This window comes from Gouania willdenowi, chromosome 14 (genome assembly GCF_900634775.1).
Source record: "Gouania willdenowi chromosome 14, fGouWil2.1, whole genome shotgun sequence".
Taxonomy (NCBI): Eukaryota; Metazoa; Chordata; class Actinopteri; order Blenniiformes; family Gobiesocidae; genus Gouania; species Gouania willdenowi.
Window position 1 is genome coordinate 12,141,254 of NC_041057.1, and position 26,564 is coordinate 12,167,817.

General features: G+C 37.1%; 1 protein-coding gene across 1 annotated transcript in view; it reads left to right on the forward strand.

The window, feature by feature from the left end:
- Positions 1–26,564, forward strand: part of LOC114476032 (rap guanine nucleotide exchange factor 6-like) — a 124,215-nt gene that overhangs the window by 34,040 nt on the left and 63,611 nt on the right. Inside the window, exons 2-6 of the mRNA XM_028467274.1 lie at positions 1,440–1,510; positions 2,996–3,052; positions 7,642–7,725; positions 19,680–19,749; positions 26,289–26,435. Coding sequence (XP_028323075.1) covers positions 1,440–1,510; positions 2,996–3,052; positions 7,642–7,725; positions 19,680–19,749; positions 26,289–26,435 — 429 coding nt within the window. The remainder of the gene's footprint in view (positions 1–1,439; positions 1,511–2,995; positions 3,053–7,641; positions 7,726–19,679; positions 19,750–26,288; positions 26,436–26,564) is intronic.

Here is a 26,564-nt window from a genome sequence, read left to right on the forward strand (position 1 = left end):
TGGTATATTTTTTTAAATTACCGTTAATTTAGCCACATTGCATAACATTTAATCCAAAATGTGAAACTAATAAACATAACTTCCTCAGATATCAGACCATTTCTTTTATGTTGCTTGACTTTGTGTGTATGTAAGCATCTTCCTAATATTTTGACAGCTATCTTTGATGGAACCATTTTTTTATGTGGGCACTAGGTGGGTGTATGTACTGTAAATGTGCCTCGCTGCTGTCAGTTGAGATTGTCAGTGACTTGCCTGTCTGCTTGGTTCAAGGATGTGTTTTGATTGCAGGGATCGTAGAGTCGTAACAGCTTCTGCCAAATCACAAACATTAAGATGATTTACACACAGCACAGAAATCCACTCTGACATAACAACAAGCTAATCTTTTAAAAGCCTCTGATAATTAAATTCTAGTTATTGTCACATCAGTGATTTAAGTATGTCCTAATGCAGAGACGGGCAACTTTTTTCACAGTGGGGGCCACAAAAATGAGATTGTCTGATCCGAGGGCCACATTATCAACATTAGCTTTTAATCAGCATTCAGAATAATGACTTGAATCTGAACATTAATAAAATGAAAGAGTAAATGGTTTTCCTCTGTTTTTTGTGTATTTTTTTTTAGTCGTTTTTTTTTTTTTTTTGGTATTTTGTGTATTTTTGCAGTCATTTTGTATTTTTATTGTTATTTTGTGATCTTTTTCTCTTCTGTATATTTTTTCAGTTGTTTTGTTGTTTTTGCTGTCGTTTTGTTTTTCATTATTCTTATTTTTAGTGTTTATGTTGCCGTTTTGTCTATTTCTCTCTCGTGTTTTTTTGTCTTCTTTTGTGTTGTGTATTTTTGTCGTTTTTGTCGTTTTTGTTTTTCTCTTTTTTCGTGAGTTACTTTGTGTATTGTGTTGTATTTCACATTCTTTCTGAGTGTCATAATTTTTGTACTACAAAAACAATTACTTAATTTGGTCAAATTCATTTAAACGTGTAAAGAACGTTTCCATCAAACAATTGCAATTTGAGGGCCACCAGTTTTCCTTGCTTTTCCTAATGTATATTGAGTATGGCTACACGATTATGGCCAAAATAACAATCACAATTATTTTCATTAATATTGTAATCATGATTATAATCACAATTATTTATCATATTAGGGAAAAATCTGTCTTTTTATTGCACTACTTTTAAACAAACTATATGTGTACAGTTTACAGTGCAAAATTAAGCTTTAAAATGGTATTATAATTAAAAAAAATTTAAATGTAAATATTGCAGATGATCAGGCTAATTTAATCGTGGCAACCAAAATCGTGATCACGATTCATATTCGATTAAATGTGCAGCCCTACTATTGGGACGGTAAAACCTTCAGATGCATGTTCATCTTAAAATTTCTCAGATTGATGGAACCGCACTGAATTTATCATTTTGCTGTTTTCCAGGACTTACACACCATCTACTGCCACCTCTATCACATGGATGTGCTCTCACACCTTCGGGAACATCAGCTCAGGTGAGTCAGTCTTACCTTCATGTTCAAACTTTCCCTGTTAGAATCTACGTTAGTGAAACAACCCATAGGACTTACTGTACATTCTGTGCATTGTTATGCAATATATAGAACGCATCCATCCCAAACACGTTTCAAACACTCAGGTTTTAATACCATTCTTGTTTGAGATGTTGTCCTCCTTGCCTTTTTTTGTTTCTCTTAGTCACATCATGTGTTAAACTCATGGCCCCGGGGTCAAATCCGACCCTTTAGAGCAGGGATTTGCAACTTTTATCACAGCGGGGTCACAAAAATGTCATTGTCCGATCCGTCGTTCATGCCAGTATTAAGAATAACGACCAATCTGAGCATTAATACAGGAAAGAACAGAATTTTGTGGTTGCTTGTTGTCTTTTTGCGTATTTATGCGTCATTTTGGGAATTTCTGTTGACATTTTGTGTAATTTGAGTCATTATTTGTGTTTTTGTTATTCTCCTGTATTTCTCTTTATTGTCAATGTGTGCCTTTTTGGAGTTTTTTCATTTATTGTATCATATGCAATTGTGTTAGCATTATGTGTCATTTTGTATATGTGCCATTGTTTTGTGAGTTTAGGTGGTTTTTTTTTGTGTCTGATGTTTGTCTATCATGAGTCATTTTTTTGTGTTTTTGTTGACATTCTGTGCATTTTGCTGTTAGTTTGTGTGTTTTTGGAATTATTTTGTGTATTATGTTGGGCTTTGTATTACTTCCAATATCTTGAATTACAATTTTTGGTGGATTTGTCTGGGGGGGGCACACAGAATTAGGCCAAGGTGTCTGCATCCAATATGGCTCGTAGGAGAAAGTAGAGATGATTGATAAAACAATAATTATTGTAAAAATTACAAAATAATTCAGTTGTAGATAGGTCAATCTCTTCAAAATGATATATTTAATGAAACTCCACAATATTTGTAGGGCTTACAGTTTTCCCAAGCTTATATCACATGATGGTGGTCATTTTTAATCACAAATTGATAAAAGAACAAAAGAAAAAAAAAAAAAATATCATTGACGTTAAAAAGGCTTCTTTTTTTGGCCTAAAATCTGCGGCCCACTTGAGATAAAACTGGTCCTTATTTGGCCCCTGAGCTAAACTGAGTTTGGCTCCTATGCTCTACGTAATCTAATAAAAACAACACTAACAAATAACGTCTTTCTTTCTTAATGAGCTGTATTTTTGATTGAGACTAGACATTTAGTGACACAGCCGGAAAAGGTAAAGAAAATGGTCTTTAGTCAGTCAAAAAAGTTTAGTGCCAAAGTCTTCAGTCATATCTCACACTGAACAACAAGAAATGGGACTTTTTTTTGGCAGCCAGAAATTCATTTGTGAGTGATTCTGACAGGCAGAATGATTCTTCTCACAGGACAAAGTGTATTTGGTTGTTAGAGTGAGAAGTGTCTGACAGATGGTGTTGGAACAAAAGTCAAAAGTTTCCTTTTTTGTTGTTCTGTTTCAGGTCAATGTGTTCCTCTGCCAGGTATGAGAAGCATGAAGCAAACCACATCCTCTTCTAGTAAGTATACTCTTTGAATGAGCGTACCTGATTAGCATTGTGCCCAATTTTACATGGGACAGAAGACAATACTAGACTATGTGCAAGAATGGCGATAGAGACTGGTGCCTGAAAATGGTAAAAAAAACGCATGGATTGAACAAGATTTTCTCGTTTTTATTAGATTTTATAGATTTTGTTCTGTGACCCAATGATAAATAGGAATCAATGTCAAATTCAGACAAATCAGCAACAAAAGCATATATACAGTATCTTATTTTGGCATTGTCTCAACAGTCGTCAGCAGCAGTAGAAGATTATTTTAGGGTTGAATTCAAGTTATTGTCCTTTGTGTTGAGTTTTCATGTTCTCTCTGTGTATGTAGTTGTGTGAAAGCATGCTAGTATATACCATTGCCCTTTCCACAATGGGACATTTCAGCCAAATAATTGTGCCTCTTTACCATTATCCAGTTTTGTGTGGATTAGTTGTTATCCACTTCCTGAAATCTCAGGCCTTGAAACACCAACAGTATTTAGATCACCTGTAATGAGGCAAATGATACCTTGCAGTTATAAATGACTTTAAAAAAACTAAAAAGGAACAAGCCAGATGTCTCCTAATACCATCTGAAGCCATCCTCATTAAACAGGGCGTGGGGATGTCTACTAACTGCTTTATAGATGGTGTGTAATCATTATTTATCTCAGGTACATTTTAAATGAACAGTTTATGTTCATCTCTTAGAAATCCATTTTAGTGTACTCCCATAGGTTTCAAAATACCACTGCCTAATGAGAAACTATGGTTCCTCATTGTTTGTCTTCTTTAATGATCTCATGTTGTCATTTGTTGCCTTTCTGAGGAGCTAAAAAGGAAAGATGAACTACTCACCAAGTATAAGGACACAGTCGTAAAACAGTCAATACCGCTGTTGTCCTTCCTCCATAGTACTCTATGTGACAACGGTACAGTTCCCTGGGAGAATCCAGGTTGTCTTGTTTCACACCACGCCTGCCATCGTGGGCCGAGGTTGTCGTCCGCGGACGAGAGAAAAACACGGAAAATGGCGTCCCTCCTCCGCTTATTCTTCATAATCGCTTTGAAGCCCTTTCGTACAAAAATGGGAACAAACTCAGTCCAATTAAACCGAGTGAATCTGGTTCTGCTGGAGATTTCTTCCTGTTAAAAGAGAAACTATTATGCTGCGTTCACACCGGATACGTCACAAAATGTCAGAACGTCCAGATTACATACAAAGTCAATGGAGAGATGCGTCCCAGATGCGAAATCTTTCCTGTGCAGCGGTACAGTCCGATCTGCACGTCAAGAGCGTTGGCCGTGCGAGCGCACTCCCGATTTTACTCATATGTTGAAAATATTGAACTCCTGCGACTGTTTCGCATGACGAAAGCCAATCAGAGTCTTTGTTGACGATGACGTCAGGCCGTCAACACGGACACCGGTCTGTTCACCCATTCAACCATGGAGTAGACACTGTGTGTGACCACCTGGAGCTGTATGACACGGCCTTTATAACCGGGACCAGACTTGGAAGGATTTGGCGTGGAGGAGAATCAGTGAGAAGGTGGTAGTAGCAGGTAAAAGTTCTCTCTGCAGTTTTCATCTTTGAAAGTCGGCACTGAGCTAGCATAGCATTAGCCGCTAATCACACTGGCTTTTTTCACTGGTGGTTTATGTTTATGAGAGGAGAAAAAGGAGCGCAGCTCCTCGCTTCAACAGGCAGTGAAACTTATCGAGTTGCATGTGTCTGAAGTGGGCGGGGCTTCACTTCAGACGCGCGTATGAAGCGAATGGGGACATTTTTTAATCCCGCAGACCCTGCGGTATGTTTTCGTGTGGCAGATGCATCCAGTACCGCAGAAGACGCATTCGGTGTGAACGCAGCATTAGAAGGGAGTTTTTTCTTCCCACTGTCGCTTATGCTTGTTCATGTGGATTTGTTGTGTTATTTTTTTTTTTATTACAAATGTTTTATTTTGAAAGCGCTTTGAGATGACTTTTGTTGTAATTGGCACGATATTAATACAGATGAATTGAATTGATAATGCGAAGAAATGATTAATGAAACGGATGAGGTACAAGGTTGAAAGCAGGAGATTTAATCATTGTATTGAGAAAAAAAATGTAGACTTAGTAGAAATAAAAAGGGAGAAGATAAAAGCAAACAAAAACAAGATTAATGGAGATGTATTATAAGGAGGTAATTACATGCAAAGGAGGGATGAAAACAAGAGGCGGATATGCTAAAGAAGAAGAAAGATGACAGGAGAGCGATGTCAAGAGGGAGGAAGGCGAGATGAGAAACGAACCGAGGGTGGCTGATAACAGTGAGGAAGAGGAGGGATGAAGGTCCGGAGGAAGTGCGAGACATGGAGGGAGGACAGAGATGGATGGAAGGATTACGTAGCAGCTTTACATGCTAAATAATGTAATAGCATGGTCGCTGGAATCACATCAGTCACACACTGGTTAAATTCATCATCAAATAAAGAAGTGGCACAAATTCAGTCCTTCCACAATAGAATGCTTTCACTCTCCACTGAGTTTCAGTCGCTTACCTCTGACCACAGCGGCTGCTCTCTCCAATTTCACACTCAAATTACACAGACAGCAGATGAAAATAATTAAGGGTCTTTGCAATGAAAGCACAAGAGTACTTACTCAAGTTGACTTTTCCTTTGCAAAAAAAAAGGAAAAAAACCAGTCAGTCCATCTTTAATGATTCTCTTATTATGTAGTTCACAGGTTCACCAGGTCTTAAAGTAACACACACAGTTACTACAGTCATTACTGCATTTTACCTATAAGTAACAAATACACGTCAAAACCCATAGAAACTTCATGAAGGACAGTTTTCCATCTTATTATGCAGATATTTTTAACTAATTAGCAAATGTTCACTTTATTTACTTGTAATTGTTGGAAACATCAATTGATTTTGTAACTGGTAATATATTTGTACAGGAGGAGTAAACCCTGATATAATCATATTGTCTTTAGCAGATGGTATTATATGGCTTTTGGCACTGTTCCTTTTGGTTCTCCATTTGTGAACTGGAATCGTAATACAGTAGATATTCTCCAGCTCTCATTGATTGCATTTATGGCCCTATAGCGCATATCATACCAAGGATGTAAAAAATGTAAAGGCAATCCATGCTGGCCAATTTATGTGCTAACCGTTATATCTAACGTCACGACTCAATAATGCCTTTACCTGAAAAATCTTTCAGCATTAACCTTGCGTTGCTTTGCTAACATGTCACTGCTTTACTTTACTAATGGCACATTTTTTCTGTCTTGTGTAGCCCTCTATATTAATCTGTAGACATGGAAAAACTAATACTATCAAGAATAACATCCAAAATTTAGTGATAATGGGAAAACTGTGATAAGTTTTGATTGATTGATTATTCCGGGTTCAATGTACATTACATATACACATTACTCTTTTCAAATTAACATACTTTCATATATACATAAACTCGAAAAGGAGTGGGAGGAAGTAAACTTAATAACTTAATAACTTAACTTAATTCCCACCCCTGTAATTGTCATAATTCATATCAGTAGTTGCTTCCTTTCACAAAACAGTTAACATAACAGATAAACAGTTTACATGCAAGAAACATACATATGCATCTACACATAATTGTATATACACATAAATATATAAAAGGATATGTTACCAACATTGGTACGTACTTTAGTAGATCACAATCTATTGGCAAGCTCTTATATGTAACAGTTTTATTTTTTTAATGTATATTCCTGTCATTCTTATACTAAAAACACCTCCTTCATTGTTCACCTATATACACCCTTTACCTTTATATATATATATATATATATATATATACATATGTATATATGTATTCATTTATTTCTTAGTTAAAAAAATCACTACTATTTTTATAGTTCAGCGTCTTCAAGCACAACAATCTTTTTAGCACTGTTATTGCCTTTTATTATATATATATATCCCTACAAAATTCACTTTCGGTAGTCAATATTACTCTTCATTTCTGTACTCTGACAATATATTCCCTTTATATTTCTTTTTAAACTTGTAAATATTTGTGCAATGTTTTATATTGTTCCCCAAACCATTCCAGAGTAGGACTCAGCACAATGACACACAATGTCTTTTCCTGGTGGATCCCTGACTTTAAAGTTACTACATCCCCTCAGGTTATACTGCCCTTCATTTTTACAAAATAATTTCTGGATGTTACATGGCAATACATTATTGTTGGCCTTTAGCAGTATATAGTTTGACCAAATCAGTGAGCTTCAGAAGTCCAGATTTAACCAACTTTATGTATAATTCTTATAACACGCTTTTCTAAGCAATATCAGATTTCGAGCTTTGCCTGATTACAGTTTGTTTGTTTGTTCTTTGCCCCCTGTTTTGTTTACCAGTGATCATTTTATCAATGAGGGATGAGCTCACTATGCTTTCATACGACTTCTTATTCTTCAATGACTTCATGAATAAACTGTGTTGTATTTATTGAACTAAAGGAACATAAAGGCAGCAATATCTGACATGAAAACCTGTCCTGTTGCTTCTTTGTCTTTTCCAGCCCAGACAGCATCGCTACCTGTTGGTACATCCTGCTCTCAGGCTCCGTCTTTGTCAAGGAGCACATGTATCTTGCAAGACGATGGTATGTACCGTACTAACAGACACACACACAACTACAAATCACATTTGTTGCACACAGTGTGTGAGGATGCGTGCGGGTTATTGTCGAGATGTGTTCATTTGGAAAGGTTGAATAGAGACGTACACACAGTGACAAGCATTCACTTTAAATGTGTGTAAAGTGATATTGTCCAAGCTTGTGCCTATATAGGATCAATGAAAGCAATAAAATACTGACATCCAACATCATGTGTTTGGGTAAATGATGTGACACCTAAATATTCTGTCTAACTGCATTTCTTTTCATTAAAAAAAGGTTTAAATGCAGAAAAAGATACCAATTATGTACATAACTTAGTACATGTGAGCTCACTTTGATTTTCTTTTTAGATTTGACGTACTAAATTACCTTCATAATTCATTCTTTCAACGGTGTTCACATTGATAGTTTGACCTTGTTTCTCTCTTACACGCGTTACCTCTGCCCTATAACTGATGACTGTATTTAACTTTGAATATTGCTTTTCTTTTTGTAATGTTTTGCACAGTGCATATTTTCTTCCTTACTTTCTTATTCTTTCTGTTACTTTTAACCTTTTTTAAAGGTTGTAAATTAGCACATGTGCTAATGCAACAAAAACATCTGGGTTTGGACGTCTATATCAATCAGTTATTACTCTAATTCTATTTAAATGTATTTCCTGCCCTATTTTAGTTATATTATAGACTTGTATAAGATTTCAAATTATTTATATATTTATTTTCATCATAATATTCATACAAACATTTATGAAACATCTGCGATGTAATCCTTATACGTCATTGACACATTTGTTAATCCAGGTCCTACAAGGTTTCCCAATTTTTTACAATTAATGGACAATCTATGTGTGATATATATTTTTTCCTGTTGTACGTTCAGAGCAACTGCTTAGTTTTTATCGCTTTATTTTTTTTCCATTGATTACCTACAAAGAATACAACAAAACGCTGACTGACAAATTGTACCACAATGAACAGATGAGAGTGTCAACAACCTCAGGGCATCTCTACATCTGCAGTTGTTTTGTGACGTGTTGTGTTGATAACAGTGTGGGGGGGTGGGGGAGGGGGTGCTGTGTAACAGACCGGAGGGTGTTTGTATATGTGTTTGTTGGAGTAGCAGCAGCAGCAATTTGGAGTCTCAGTAATGGTCACAGAGGGATGGTGCGTGTGTGTGCGCGTGTGTGTGCGTGTGTGCGTGTGTGTCCGTGTGTGTGCGCGTGTGCGTGTGAGAGGAATGCGGAACTTCTGGCAAAGCAGTGACTGGCCATGTGTTCCTAAGCAGCCTGCCCGCCTGGAGCCCGAAAAGCACATCCAGGCAGGAAATGAGCAGGCTACACACACACACACACACACACACACACACACACACACACACACACACACTGACAAGCATACACCTCACTGAAGCCGACAGACAGACAGAAGTGAACAGAGGGAGAACTCCCTCCTCCCTTCATTAAAGACAAGCTGAAGGCGTGCTCGTCACTTACTTCTTCTTGCTGAGGGAACTTTTTACTTGTACACACTGGAGACCAAAACAAACACTTGGATCTAATCCTGGATTATCTGAATTATGAACTTTTCCCCATGCGTTTTGAGGATAATGTGGATTATTTCACATCCAAGGAATACAAAGAAGCGGACCCCTGACATTCCTGTGCCTGGTCAGTAATCCTGCAAGTTTGCTTTTCTTTTTTTTTTTTTTTAATTTCTAGTTTGATCAAATAACTTCCGACACAGAGCTGCCTTTTTTATTCATTCAGGTATCTACTTGAGCTTTCAAAACTCCCTCGCTCTTTCTTTATGCATTCTTCAGCTCAGAATGCTACATTTCTTGCTTTGACATAGTTTAGGCAACTGGATTGGCAGAAATTCCCCACAGCACAGTGGCCGGACGTCATTCCAGCGCTGGGCCCCACAGCAATGTAAAGCACTACTACATGTTGTCGCTTTGGTGCGTCACTGACTCGCCCGGCGTGTGTTTAACATCTTTTTTTATTTACGGGTTATGTCATTAAGTATGTTGGTGTTTTCCCTGTGACACTAATGATTTATAGCAAGTTGTGGAATAGGATTTACAGAAAAGTGTAGCAGAAAAATATGAAAATAAGAACAATATAACCATGCCTTTTCACATTAACTGCTGTTCGGTCATAATGAATAATAAAGCAGAATTTCATTGAACCAACAGGTTTTTACCTGATTATTGTGTTTTATGAGCACATTAAAAGTAAATAGAACATGTCCGGTACTCTAAATTTCATCCACCACGTTTTCCCAATGACTCAGTTTCTCAGTTTGTGTGTATTTTGGTGACTTATTTCCAGCAAAGACTGCTGGCCAGCTCTCCATGTCTGCTTTTAAAGGAAGTTCATGTGAGTCAGAGTGATCACTGTTTGCCAAAAAAGCGCTAAAAACGAGAGGAAGAACAAAGCACGAGGGAAGTACTGTAGTCGTAGCTTGTGATGACCTTTATTTGGGATGTGCTTGTTTTTCTTTGCAGTTTTCCACATATATAGATGCCATTAGGATGCCGTTTTGGGTTTGATTATCGTCAAACTCTTATTGGCTTTCCATTGTTGAAAAGAGCAGAACAACTACAATAACTGCAGACACTGCTGCACTGGTTGTCAGTTGCCAAATAATAACTTTACACTCCGAGTACCTGCGACTATACTGACTTTCAACAAACAAAGTGATTATTTGTGGTATTTAGAGAATTAAACATGTTAAAATATAAGTCTGTTTCATTTTAATGCGGAAGCATTTACAAACAAGTTGGTTACTGCTTGCATCAGACAATTACATGTTAATGTGTTATATTAACTAGTACTGGCCGTTGATCAAAAAATATTTTTGTTAATTTGGCATAATCTTCTGTGACTGCATTCACTTCTTCTTCTAACTCATTTTTAACTGTATTGTTACCTGCAATACTAAAACTAAAATCTAAATAAGTGTATATTATTAAACTGTATTTAAAGTGTACTGTGATATTTTATTAAAGTCTAATAATTTGGGTGGGAACACATGCAGAAAAATAGTAAAACAATATTTTATTCCTTTTAGCATTAAACTAGAATATTTCAATCCAAAGTTAACAATAAAAAATACTTGAGAAGATGTTGAGTTAAGGGTTCACAGTAGTGTTAAAGTGCCACATTAGTAGTTAAATAGCATGCTAACATGAAATGTGCATTCAAATAAATAAAAGCTAGCAAGTTCTGCTACATTTGTATTAAATAGAGAGCACATTACAGGCTTTTATTTGACATATTGTAATGCTGATTATTCCCAAAGCAAATTCACATTCAGTTCATGCTTTATTTGTTTGATTAAATCTCTATCAAAGTCCTCAAAGGAACCTTTGGGGGTTAAAGGAGTGTTAAAATTGATCAGAGGAGCATAAGTGGAGGATTTTTACACATCAGATAAACAAACTATTTACGATTACTGCACAATATGTGAGCAAACTAACTGTTACATAGTAGCTTTTCTGAACTGGCAGAGTAACACCAGTAACTTTTTACCTGTGTGGTCGTAGCGCAGCTTCAAGCTCTGGACTCTACAGCATCAGAGACCAGTCTTCATCATTGTGTCCAGTGCTCCTAAAAACATATTCATACTCCCAAAAGGTCAAAATAAACAGTAATACTACTTCTAAGAGATACTTTTTTGCTGCATCCAATAATAATGAGAACAGGAAAAAACTGTTTCCAAATGAATAAATTAATGCTTCACATTAAAGTTTTCAATTTCGAATTTCCTGAAAGCTGACAGATGTCTGGTATTCAAAGTTTTGGTTAGTTTTCTGAGTTTTTAATTTATTTTTTGGTCTTGGCTTTCAAATTTACTAATCAGCTGTGTGTGTGTGTGTGTGGCCTTAGTTTCTCTGCCGGCTGTCACAGTTTATTGCCTGCAGCACCGCAGCTGTCACCAGACCTTTGCTGAACCTGTCCTCCCCTCTGACGACAACTTGTTTCTATTGGAAAAAAAGACGGACGAGAAATCCTCACCTGCTAGGACCTGCCAAGGCTCGGAGCCAGTCCTATAAAATTAGAAATATAGAGAATATTTATGCACTATAATTTAAATTCTAAAAGCAACAGACCACCACTAACCTAAAAATAATGTATTTTTAGGAAAGCAGCAAAAATCTGATGTCTTTCATGGAAAGTATGTTGTCGTTCAGGCTTCAGTGTTTTCTACTTTTTTTAATTGAGAATGCTTTTGAGCACATTTATTTTACAAGCACACAAAACTGAAGACTTATCATGGTTTTGGAAGTTTGTCTAATATCCTCTGTGGGAGACGGATTCACACCAGCTAACAAAGTATCTTGTGTAAGCCGATGAGAGCAAGTGAACATACAGAAGTACAAACACACAAAAACAAAGTTTCTTCCTGTGAGGCAGGTTTATTGCTTCTTCTTTTCTTTTCTGTTATTGTCAAAGGCCTTGTCCACATGCACATGGGTGCGGTAGATTTGAATAAATATATTCTTGTTTTTCTTTATTCACTTTTTTATTTATAAAACTTTTAACGCACACTGTGCTACATTTTATTGTGTCCCGTTAAGGAGATAAGTAAGTGCTAGGTAAATCCTATAATATTATTGAACCTGGTAAAGTTCATATAGATGGTTTAGTACAAGGTGGAAACCATTTGTAACTCTTATATACAGCTAGCTGACGTGGAGTCAAATGACGCTGATGATGACGTCAAATGACGCTGGTGCGCGTTCACGACGGCTTGGAGAGGCGGCCCAATAACATGGAAATAAAAAAAAAACAATTAGAAAAAGATGGTTTGGAGACTGAAAGAAGACAAGCACAGTGGACTAAACTACTGTTTGGTTCCACAGATGCATGCAGAGGCATGTGCACAGGTCTTGCAGTAAACAGTCACATGAACGGAGAGTGAGTAAATAAATAACCGTGTCACAGTTAGAGTGCGGAGTCCAACCAGACAGTGAAAAGCTGTCAATGTCAGCATCAGATCAGCGCACAGCTATAAAGCGAAAGTGAAACGCAAACCAGAGACACGCAAGAGACCCATCAGATCTACAGTATTTACATAATCCATGTATCAAAGATAATTCATGTTATTGTTCAGTAAAAGTAATGTTTCAATGGTGTATTCCTTTAAAATTGTTCTCTGCTTCATTCTACATCAACCGCGGATCACAGCTCTCACTGTACAATCTTCAAGGCTACATCAGCTGTGGCTGCTACTGCACTCACTTCAGACTGGATGCAAACGACACTATGTGACCAAACCCGACCACCAGTTCTAAATATCTCTCCGAATCTGACCGATCCTGTGCCGTCGGGTCCTGTCAGGGTTTGGTCGGGTATCCATCCTCTATCCTCAGTATCAGCTGTGCTCCGTTGATAAACAAACAGTTGATGTGCGTTCCCGCGGTGGCTTGGCTGATGGTTGCAGTTCCACTAACCACCGTGGTGTCACTATGGAGTCTGATTTCTAAATCCTGCCCTATGCTCGAAAAAGAGTTCAAAGGTCACCTTATATCAGAAGCCGAAATTTAAATAATTGTCATCAGTGAGGTATGAATATGAATACAGTACATGATGTTGTTACACAAAATACAGAACTGTTTCTTGCTTTTAAATTCAATGCACAGCGTCTTACAATGCAGATGGAAAATGACCCAAAAGCATTCTGTGAAAGCAGGCAGTTTGTAGGCAAGAGTGATATTCTGCGTTGGTGGTCAGTCGTTTAACATTAATTGTGAAATTCTTTTTAAAAAGCATGTATTCCAGTTGCCAAAATACACTGATAAGAAAGAAAGTCTCAAAAAATGACGGGCGCCCAAAAGACCTTGCAGAGAATCAGTGTTTTTAAAACAACATTTACGTTGTTTTTTTTGTAAAGTCTTGAAAGTATGCTCTTAAATCTCTCATCACACGAGGACAAGGCCAAACAAAGAGGAAGAAGGTGAAGATGAACACGGGCAGTATGCACAGCTTTGTCCATCTACGTCAGGGGTGTCAAACTCATTTTAGTTCAGGGACCAAAGACGGAGCAGCTCAAGTGGGCCACAGATTTTATGCAGGAAAACGAGTAATTTCAACATTATTGTGCCCTAGTTTACACTTCTGCGTATACATACATACATTTCAAAATATGTAAGAAACCAACAGTATCCAAGCAATAAGTGACAGATATCAGTCCCAACAGTATCTTCAATTTAAATTTCCTAGATTTTGTGACCGATTACTAAAATTGAGTTTTTTTCAACAGTTTGACATTAAAAATGACTGCAATCATGCAATATAAGCACAGGGAAAATATTTGTTGAGTTTTATTTACACAATAATTCATGTTTTTTCTGCCTTTTTCACTTTCTCTCGCGGGTCAAATTGGATGCTCCAAAGGGCTGGATTTGGCTCCCGGGCCACAAGTTTGACACGTGATCTACGCCTTACTCTATCTTCTGTTCTTCCACGTGCTTCTGGAAACCTTTCTCACCGCCTCTCACACACACACACACATACACAAAGGAGAATAAATATGCTTGGCAGACTTCGTGCGCTCTGACAGGGACCAGGCGTCTCGCCTCACTGGAGTGAGGAGAGATCTGTCAGAGTCAGGCTGACCTCCAGGCTAAGGGCTGCAGGAGAACTCAGCCCCACACACTGCATTCCTTCATTGAAACACTTGAGTGTCCTCGCTCTGCTGGGAACTTTCACACTGATACTGTGTTTCATAGTATGTATTTAGATGATAAAAAAACAATAAAAGATAGCTGTTATCAAATAACACAGACTGTGTGAAAGGAGATTATAGGAGGTGGGACTTGATGACCAAACTAGTCAGTGACTGAATGGAGGATACGTCTGAGATGGAAATGTTTATTACTTTAAAGTCACAAGTCCTCCTGGATCTCTTTTCCACCCAGGGCTTTAAGGAATAGTCAAAAAATGAGCCAGCATGTAATTGTTGAATGGTAATTTGCAGTATTTTCAGATAAATTCCGTATATATTTTTTAAATTTGCTAATATGAGCAATCATGCGTATTATCCTCAAGGAATTAAAGAGTAACTAAACCCCCTGGTTTTGGCTGATCTGCCACTACGGGGGAAATTTAAAAAAATGCCTTGATTATGGGCGGGGCTCCTGGAGCCGTCAAGACACGCACAGTCTACACCAGACATGGGCAACTGGTGGCCCGGGGGCCACATACGGCCTTCGGTCAAATTTTCTGCAGCCCCCAAAGTGAATGTACAAAATGACAGAAAAAAAAACATGTAATGAAAGCAAGAATACATTAAAAATGACAAAGAATTACAGCATTCCAGGAAAATACAGTAAAATACTCCAAAAACAAACAAAACTACTGCAAAAAAGAACAAAACAACAGTAATGCACAAAAATTACTCAAAGAAATGCAAAATGACAACACAAACACACAATATGACCCAAAAAACATACATTTTACAGGAAAAATACACAAGGACAACAGAAATGCACAAAATGCCTCATGACAAACAAGACAATAACAAAAATACACAGAATGACAGACAAAGACACGAAATTAATATAAAAACTATTTGTTGTTTCCTGTGTTAATGCTCAGACTGGTAATTATTCTAAATGATGACATGAATGTTGATCATGCGGCCCTTCGATCAAACAAACACATTTTTGTGGCCCCGGCTGTGATAGAAGTTGCCCACCTCTGGTCTATACTATGAAATCTCCAAAAAACAATCTATGTCATGTTAACTATACTTTACTCTATTCACAATATTCTCAGTCCAACCAACTCACCACAGATTGCAGAGTTTACAGGTGCCAGGCCATGTTTGAAATCGCATACGAACGTACTACTCATAGTAAATCTATGTAGTGCATTCACATTAGATAGTATGGAATGATTGAATACGCAAGAAATACCCAGATGTATACTATGTTGGGACATTTTTTAACTATGCACAGTACTCACTACTCAACTGCCCCATGATGCATTGCGAGCGGAACGTAAAATGGTCCTGGGACCGGCTTCAAGCTAAAAATCAAACATCCTCTTTTCAAAACAAAAGCAATTCTTCTTGTCTTCCATTAGTTTTTTTTTTTAACACTTTTGTAAATTGAGCTCTTATTTTGAAGTGAACCGGAATTTTGGTCTGTAGCACAATGGCATGAAATATGTTCCCACGAGTTTTATGGATCAAATGTGCACATGTTGATATTCTACTTTGTCACTTTCTCGCTGAAAATGATTTCAGAACTTTCAGTGGTGGCGAATCAACGGAGATATTTAGCCTCAGTGTGCTTCAGGTTTTTGTCATTGTAAATTCGAAATGCATCTTGGGAAACTTGGAAGTATACTTCAGTGGGAATGCTCACCAGCCTAGTCATACTAACCACATTTTAATTATATTAGTAGACAGTATATGCTCAATGAGTTTGTAGTGTACGGAGTTTGCCATTTCGAACACAGTTCTAGTTTTTACAAGGGGGCGGGGCTAACTGTGACGTACGATGGTCCACCAACATCACAGAATCTTGTTCTCAGCCAATAGCAACATTCTCTTGGAATAGTTGGGTTTCAACCCATAGAGCGCAGTCACTCTTACATTTTACCACAAAATACGCCAAATTGAAGTACTTTGACTAAAATGTTGAGAGTTGACCAGGATCAATCAACAGCACTTCCTAATACCCAAATACATTTGATTTAGTTACTCTTTAAAGGGTATTTTTGGACAAAACATCAGAACCAAGATAGACGTCTTTTTCTTTTTTTTACATTCTCAACTACTATGAAACCACTGACAATGCTAGTCTTGGAAAAGAAAAAATAGCCAATTGTATGTCAATAGCTGTTGTTATCATTGTTTCTGCAGTTAGAACAAATTATGACGACAGACTTTCATCTAAGCCCCGAAACAGAAGATTGACGTTAGGGAACAGGATCTGAGGGAGAGCGGCGCAAAATATAGGGGCAAAGATAAAAGTTAGATTTTTGATAGATTTTTAGAAGAAAAGGGGATAAAAAGGAATCCTTAATGATAGAGAAAATCTAATTCTGGAGATAGTGATGCTCGTGGGGATAAAAGTAGCAAGGCAAGAAAAAAATAAACGCATAAGAAAGAGGAGCAGCAGACAGGATGTCAGCAAAGAAGAAGAAAAATAGGAAATAATTTAAGTTATTTACTAAGATAAAAAAACAAAACAAAATAGGTTTACAGGCATTAAAAGATGCTATCAGGTGTTAAGATACACCTACGTTGCATGAAGAAAGAAAAATGAGAAGATGTGAACCAGTGGGATGAAACAGTGTAATCAAAGAGACGGTGCATGAAGAGCCTGGCACTCTTTCAGCTCAGCACGCCTGCATGATTAAAACCAGCCGCTCCCGCAGTCCTCAAACAATGCTGAGTCACCACTTTCGCCGATCCAAAGGGAGTGAGACGTGTTTACAGCTCGGTCCGTTCTCGGAGGTTCACTGCGTATACAGCAGGGCGAGCTGTGCAGGCTGAGGTCCCTCAGACACTTCTAAGGTGCAGAGGAAAAACAGACGTGTTTGAGAAAAAGTGTGCGTAAACACAGGCATGCGCGCACAGTGGGAGTTTCAAAGGTGTTTGGAGAATCTAAAGTGTCTTTGAAACACAATGTTTTGACTTGAACATTTGGCAAAATTCAAACAAGTGATGTCATATTTATGCATGAACAAATATGCCTAAATGTGATCTTTGTGTGGGGTTGAAGTTCTTTCCCTCTCTTTTTAGACCCAAAAGTAGTTGTTTCTATTTTGGCTTCATACGTGACCCGGAAGTGTACTCTCATCCGACGCTAACGGCTATGCTAACGGCAGTTCGGCATGACAAGATCGCTGCTTCCAACTGTGGATCCGAAACGTGTTTAGTTTTTGCTGGTGTTGGGCACAGAACCTCCTCACGGACATTTGGGAGGATTTAGAGACTCCTAAGTGTTGCAGAGCTAAAGATATCTCGGAATGTGTTACGCTTCGCTTCCGGGTCACGTAGTTTGGCAAATCGGTAATGGAGAAAATGAATAAAGGTGTTCGTTTTCCGTTTTTTGTTTTCTGTACCGAAGCAAAAGCGCTTGAATTTGAAAAACAAGGCGTTTTCTGTTTTTTTCATTTTAGTTTTGGAAACAAATATCAGATAATTGTTTTTTTTGTTTTTTGATGTTTTTGTTACATAACGAAAAACGAATGATGCACGGGTTGTGCTGCTTTCCCACCATGCATTGCAGTGCTGTGGTTTCCAATTGGATTTTGAATCAATGAAGGATATTTGCTTCAAGGTTTTGTTATTCAATGCAAAGATAAAAATAACTTTGTCTTCAAGTTTCCTACTTGTACACATCCTGCAGTATTAGGTGTCACCATGAGTAACAATCGTAACACAAGGAGTCTTAAGTCTTGTTCATGCTCATGCAGTGTTACAATTAAGGGGATGAATCTGACGATATGATGCGATTCACGATTTGCACGCCACAATATATCCCGATACTAAACAATAGGATTTTTATCGCGATATATTGCAATATCAATAATTACACATTTCACCTTTACAAGTTTAGCATTTATTTAATTTTTTTAAACTTTCGAGAACAAGTAAATGGTAACTAGCAATAGTAATAATAGTACCAATATCAAAAACAAGTGGCATGTTTATCAAACTGTCATATAAAAATTTCCAGTATGTGTTGTGAAAATGAAGTGCAATCAACTTCCAAGCTAAAATGCATTAAGGAGTGAGTTGGTTTAACAAGGTCTGATGTGGTTCACTGACACCTGGTGACTGGACGATTATGTGCTTTTTCAAATTGATTTGGACATTTTTTGGATCAATACAGTAATTGTGTGGTGAAATATCACAATATATTGCCAAATCAAATTTTTTCTCACACCCTTAGTTACAATTGTAAATAATTGTATGCCACGGTACTCATTTATGAGTCTTTACCTCATTATGCTTTATACAAATTGTGTAATATGAAATAGGGTGTGTTTCAGGAACACAACAGTTTAAAAAAAAAAAGCACAACCATGAATGCACCAGCCAAGACAGAAAAGTCTAGCATATCAAAAGTATAACTATTCAGTCGATTCAATGATTTTTAGGTTTGTTTTTGACAGTGTAGGTCATTGTTATCAGTCTTTTTATGTTTACCTCAAATTGCATTACAAATGTCCGGTAACAGAATATCCAGTTGTGTTGTTTCCCCAATACAAATGTGTTTTTTTTTCTGGTAATGATGTGCAATACAATCATGAACTTTGATCATATCAGCTGACAAATTTAGCGCAAACACAAAATCAAAACTATCCACTCACTGTGGTTTATTTTCCAAAAGGAAAGTGAAAGTTATCATCAAATGTGTGTGCCTATTTAATACTTTAAATCTTTTTTTTAGAAAAGAATTCAACCAAACAAATTTACTTTTTCAAAAATCAGATGTTGAAAACACACATATAATCTTTCTTACAACATATATATTTCTGTGCAACAAACATTTCACAGCATCCCTGTCAAAAAAAAGTTCAACATGAGACATTAAGTATTTATTTATTTTTGACCAGCTGTTCGCGACCCACCCAGTACAGGTCCATGACCCTCTTTTGGGTCCCGACCCACTAGTTGAGAACAACTGCTTTAAATTAATTGCTTTAGATTAATACTATGAAATCGACATAACCATCATAACAAAATAGGATGTTTAAAGAAGTAAGCATCGAGCTGCATTTATTCCGAGGCCATTGCAGTGATATGGGCAATTACTGTGATTCAGCATCCTATAATAATGGCTCATCTGTGGGTGTGTGACTGTAATTAAATACATTTATCTCCACTAAATTGTTGTATCCTGCATTGAGATAGTCACTGTTGAAGGACTTATTCAACCGGCTGCTCTTTGTGTTCTTTCTGCAGTTTTGGCAAGCAGCTGGGGGGCAGACGAGGCTGTGAATGCATCACTTTGGAGCCATCAGAAATGATTGTGGTGAGTGAAGGCACTCCTCCTCCTCCTCCTCGCTCTCTGTTTCACACTCAGGCTACTTTTGTCTCCCTGCAATGCTGTGTCCTCTCATCCTCCCGCCTTTCTATCTTTTGACAGTCGTCCATGTTTTACCACGACATGGAAGGATTATTTGATGCTTGTATTTTGTTTTTTTTTTCCCCGTTTGTTTAACTCTTATCTTCTCACAAAATGTAGACGCTTATCTTTTCTTCTCTTATCTTTGAGATAGGAGGCACTTTTTTTTTTTTTTTTTTTTTTTTAAATAATAACATATATTAAGAAATATTACAAATTTAAATTTGATGCGTGGTATGTCAATGTGATAAAGATTGTTTTTAGTTTGAATGCTCATTAAAACAAAGTCATCTGAGGACAAAATGTGAAAAAAAAAAACCAGCTGAAGAATATAAACTCCAACAATTTCAGATGATCCCATAAAAGTAGGGGTAAGAAATAACCTTTAACAGAAAGAGTTGGATGAAGATCAATAGCCGGTGCACATTTTGGCCTGGTCCCAGTGCCTCCCAGTCACAGATGGCCACAGGCATACACGCTTGTGCTCTTTTAATCTCCAATTAACTGATACATCCAGGTAGAGCCGCACAATTAATCAAATTTGAATTGTGATCACGATGAACTTAACCTGATCCTTGGCAATATTTATTTGAAATACGGGCTCTGCACTCTGTAACAGTGTATTTATTCAGTTAGCCTTTGGTGCATTTTAAATTCTTAATTCTCAATTTCAAAGCTTAATTTTGCACTGTAAACTGTACACATATTGTTTGTTCAAAACTAGTGCAATAAAAACACAGATTTTCCCCTAATATGACAAACGATTGTGATGACAATATTGATCAAAGTGATCGTGATTATCGTTTTAGCCATAATTGGCAACCAAAGGACGTTTCAGGGACACATCTTGAATACAACACAAAAAATAATAAGTAAATAAATATATAAGTAATGGAAACAATATTGACATTTTTGTAATGTTTAGCTTAAAATATAAGGAATTTCAGGGAATATATCAGTTTCTATTCTATTCATTTGCCTAAACAATTTTTTTTAACCATATAAAGACATTGTTGGTCGTAGATCAATAAATTAAAAATCACTTCTTCTAAATAAAGATGCAAAAGTTTGAAGTTACTGCTCGGAACTTTTTTTGATCTCCACTGTAAACACTCTTTTCTTTCTTTTCTCAAAATGCATTGTGGGATGTGGAGTCCCGTTTCCTTCATTCTTATTGTGATCCCGCCTCAGTTTCCTCTCTAAACGTCCTTCCCTCTGTCTTATCTTTTCTCCCTCGACTTTGTGCATCGAGGACGTGAAACATCAGATGAGAATGAGACAAAATAAGCTGTAAAGTTTTCCCCTGAAAGCGGCGGCAGCACGAGCTCCTCTGAGAAAATGAAAACAAACAAACCTTGACCTTGTCTCGTATCGTAAGGACAAAGTAATGTCTCGCGGGGCATTTTTATTCCAGTGTCTTTAAGAAGCATACGTTTAAGATCTCTGTTGCTACGCTATCGTTTCTGTTGCTCTGGGAGACGTGATGAAACCGTATCATCCTTCGAAAGGCAAAACTGAGGCAATCGTCTGCAAGTTTTTTTTTTTATGTAACCCTTCGTCAGGATCACCTCTGTCTGTGTTTTAAGTGTCCGTCCACCTTAATGAATAAATCACATATTAATTAGGATTTCTAGAAATATTTTATCAAGAAAACTATCGATCATTTAGCATTTTTTCAGACTTAGATCAAGTGGTTCTACGTTTGGTTACCAGCAGATTAAAGATGTTTCATGACATTGTTGTCATACATTTCTTACTAATACCTTAAATGCTTTTTTTTTCTCTCCTTTTTTTTTTTTTTTTTACCTCAAATGAACTTGATGGAGTCAGATTATAGCTTAGAATCTGATAAACAAAACAATCTAAAGGTCCTTTGTTATTTATACAATATTTTCAAAGATTCAAGGTTTCCCTTAAAGGGATTGTTCACTGTTTTTACAAGTTTCCCCTAAAATCTACTAAAAATGTACTTAGAAGATCTATGGCTAACAAAAATACAAAAATATTCATTTTATTACCTTTTGAAAATGGGACTTTACAGTTCTGAAATCACGTGATTGATGATGTCACACGGCACATATGCCTTCAAACATCCCATTGTTTTCTATTGGAGTTTAGTATTCAGCCTGCTTTTTAGATCATTTAGCAGCTTTTTTGGTCAAAATGCTAACTTGTGCTGCCTGTGCTTTTGGTTGCTCTAAATCACTTGTGTTAAACTCAAGGTCCGGCGGCCAAATCTGGCCCTTTGGAGCATCCAATTCGGCCTGCAGGAGAAAGTAAAAATGACAGAAAACATTCATTATTCTGTAAAGGACCTAATATCCAGTTGTAGTAGATATCTGAAATTCACCAACTCCACAATATTTTTAGGGGCTTGCATTTTTCCTTTGTTTATATCACATGAATGCAGTCATTTTTAATTGCAAATTGTGGAAGGAACAAAATGTATCCACAAATCTTGCATTTTCTCACAATTCCTCTAAATTACACAGTAATTGGTAACAAAATCAAGTTCAATTTGAAGGGAATTGAACTGAACTAACTAGGAAAACTAGTGCATTAATGTTAAAGTTGTTCTTTTTCCCCACCTAAATCTGTGGCCCACTTGATGTCATACTGGTCCGTATTTGGCCCCTGAACTAAAAGGAGTTTGACACCCTTGCTGTAAATAATCAAGAAAAGTTAAAGATGTCGATTACCAAAACAGTTGTGACCCGAAAAAATCTATGACCGCAGGGGGCGACAGTTCCAACTCTGGGGTTTCGTCGTATACAATGAAGCAGAGAATAAGAGCTCTCCTAAGGGGCCTTCACTCTCCCTTAAACAGTGTGTATAGCTGACGCTCTGATGGCTCCGTCCCACCTAAAAGCACTTTTGTTTGTGTGTCTTCAACAGTCCGAGATCTTCTAATAAGTACATTTTAAAGATTTTAGGCCAGACTCAGAAAAACAGTGGAGGATCCCTTTAAGGGCTGGGCTTGCTGAGCTTTTTTCTAACACATTTTGCAAAGGGTTACCACCATAGGTGGAGTTTGAGATTCCTGCCAGGGCGACAAAAAAAAAAAAAAGAGAATTAAATTTACTGTATAGACCTTCTCGAGACGTGTGTAACATATACAATAATGCAAAAATGATTAGTCACATAATTGATTGTGTTGACTACAAAAATATGTGTCGGCGCATCTTTTAATGTTGTAAATTCATGATAAAATCAGGTCGGCGTTCACTTTCTGCTTCATTTTGTTGCTTCACCATTTACTGTACATTGTGAAGAAGAAGAAGAAGAAGAAGAAGAAGAAGAAGAAGAAGAAGAAGACTGATATTTATAAGAAAAACACAATCGCGAACTGGAATGAGCACAATACAAACACAAAGTCCATACTTGGATATCATCGTGAAGACAGCATTCAGCTAATTAGAGCAATGGGAACGAGAGGGCATTTCATTTGTGGCTTTTTGCAACTGGTCACAGGACGGACCAGAGGGACATTCACATTCCAGTGGAGGGGGATGATGGGAATGGAGGAAAAAGAGGGGAAATACTCAGTGATAATAAGAGATGTATGAATGAATAGTAGCTACAGGAAATCAGCGTGTGCATGCTGGAGGCACATGTAGTTGGGGGAGGAATGTATACTGACTTGTGATTGTACAAGAAGGGAATCATGTGCACATAGGAAACAGGAAGTGTGGTCACCGTGCTCCAGAGATTGGCAGTAAAAAAAAAATAAAATTATGTTCTTGTTGAAAATAGGGTATAATTATAAGGTCACGGTGGAAACATGAATAAAAGAATGTTCTAACCTTTCCCCGTAGAATATCTTGTATTACCTGAAGGCGGTTTGTCTCATGCAGACTGTTAAACAGGGCGACACGACACTTGCCGAGGCTCATCAACACCAACACTGAGGCCCTTTTACAACTGTTATTGTTTTTTTTTATAGCTGAACTATCCTTCATGCAGTTATTTCAGAGTCCATTAAAGATAAACTACCCATGATGCAGTTGTTATTCGTGCAACGCCAGGCTGTTGTGTTCTCTGTTTGGACTCACAGCAGCAATTGAGTCCCATTTAAACCGTGACAGAAAATCTTTGGCTCTGTCTTCTCTATTATGGTTTTATTTCAAAAGCGAGCTCTGATCGATTTAAGAGATCAGCTGAGCTCAAACTGCTGTTATTCTTGCCTTGGATGAATATAGTCCAGTTGTAGCTATCATGAGGTTTATTATATGTGTTTTGCGGAGGAAGACAAGTAGCCAGTAAATCATGATTTACTCATTCAGCTGCTTGTTTTCCCCTTTTTTTTTTTTTTTTTTTTTTTTTTTTTTGCTCAGCACAAACACTGTATTCTGTCTCCTTATCCTTTTTCATGGTAAGTCATGAGGTCAGTGATGAATACACATGACTGGATTGTTGAAGAAAACACACAATGGTCACTTACAATCACTATGATTGTAGTATACAGTACGTATTCCATCCTCCAAAATGGAAAGATTTACGACTGATTTATTAGATTAAACACCAGTATTAGTTTTAGAGCTTTACATATATATATGAATAAAAAAATAAATGTAAAAAAAGTTACAAAGTATTATTATTATGATTATAAACTAGTACTTTAAGATGGTTTTTTTTCGATCAACACATCTTTTGTCAGTGTCCCATGCTTCATAAGCAATTATCATGTGAGCTACTCCTCATTTAATAGGGATAGTTTGGTGTAGCCCATCTTATTGTATAGATCTCTGTGAATGTTTTGTTCATTATTGGATTTTCCGTTCAGAAAAGGTTGTTTTTCTCTTTTAACATTTTATTTTGTTTCTAGAAGCAAAAAAAATTGAATAAGTTTGAAATTTGAAATAATTGAATCTCTTCTTAACCCTGATAAAGAAAAATGCCTTAAATAAAATCTTTGATTATTGAACTTTCACTTCAAAATTCAAAAATTCTCATTTTTTGTTTTTCAAACATCTTTTTCTGAAGGGAAAATGAAAAGACCAAAACCTGCACTGACGCTGCTTTAATACATCTGAGCTTTTATTAATGGAAACACTCTTTAAAGTGAAAAACACCTGAAACCTTGAATATTTTTTTGTACAATTTTTACACAGCGTTAAATGGTTCAGATAGAAATCCGATGAAGACTTATGCCACGTTTATGGGAACATTGGATTTTACATATCTGTGACACATTTACCAGATATTCACAAACTGCTGTATAAAACAATCCAAATGGTCGAATCATGGTTAAATTCCTTTTTTTTCTTTTTTTTTTTTAATCAAATCTAAAAAAGTGTCAGAAGTACAATGCTAAGTTGTGACACCTGAGATTAATTTGTTTAGCAGGTCTCCTGCTTTTATTCTGAAATGATTTACAGTAAAGCCAATCTACAGGTCATTTTAGTTCATGCTTCATTCATCTGTTTGTTTGAAAGCTGTTTTTATTCAGTGTTAATAGTATTAATATAGCAATTCATAATATTACATTTATAACACATTGAAGAAACAAAAGAAAAAGTGAAAGGAACATTATGGAAGATTTTGATTTGGGACAAAATAAACATGTCGACTTGTTGATCCTTATGCAATGTAGAAATAAAGCAACAACAGTCCAGCACATAAAGCCTGTGGGGAATGAATTGAATGACCGGAATCTGTTTTTTTTTTTTTCAGTCTGCTTAGGATATTTGTGTATTTACGTGTTTCCTGGAGGAAACTGTGGGCTCTGTGTGTGTGTGTGTGTGTGTGTGTGTGTCAGATGTCTACAGAGAGCGAGAAAGCATGTGAGTAAGTCCCTCAGTATGCAACGTGTTGAGCAGCTGAGCGCCGCTGCCCCGACAAAAGAACATCTTCTGTCACATTTGGACTTTTTTGTGGAATTTGTTGATCTGTTTCTTTATTTAAATAGTTTTGGGGGTATTTTTACATGAAGGATTTAATTCTTTGGACTCCTCTCTGGATTTTTTGAACTTGGTGAAAGTTTATCCCTTTTCACATTCCCTGAGGTATTTCTTGCTTTTTATGTCGTCACCTGATCCCATCTTTGAGTCCGGATGAGTGTCTTCCGCTGGCATCGTCTTTCCACTCTATGGAAGCGTTGGATCTTTAACCAAGACCCAGCTGAAAAGCATGGCCAGATCTCAAACTCTCATGAAAACAGAGCAGATCTAAAGGAAAGCGAGGAGAGCATGTCTCCGGATCATCATAACTCAGATTTCCAGAATTCAATCGATATTAAGTCACAAAACTCCCCTAACAAAGAACAGGAATCACAAAACGAGAGCCAAAACGTGGAATCAACAAATCTGTCGGATCTTGTAACTCGCAGAAGCTCTGAATCAGGCTCTTCTGTCTTAAGCTACCAGGATCAGCCTCCACCTGAAGCTTGTGGATACCAGCCTTGCAGAAGCTGCCCACCTGAGGAGAGTCTTGACTGTGTTTTGCAGGTGGATAACGGCAGCGAGGGGGATGACAACTTCTTGCGTAGAGAGGGAGCTCAACGGAGATCCAGACGGCGCTTCAGGAGGATTAACCAAAAAGGAGAGCGGGAACTGATCACAGATGGCCAAGACCCAACCAGTTACCACCACACGGTAAGAGAAAAACCATTTTTTTGGTCATGACCCCGTTTTGTAATCAAGAATTTCTGGCAACCCTAAAGACATTTTTTTTTTTCTAGAATCAGTTTTTAATTAAGTTTGTTACACTGTGTTATAAATGTA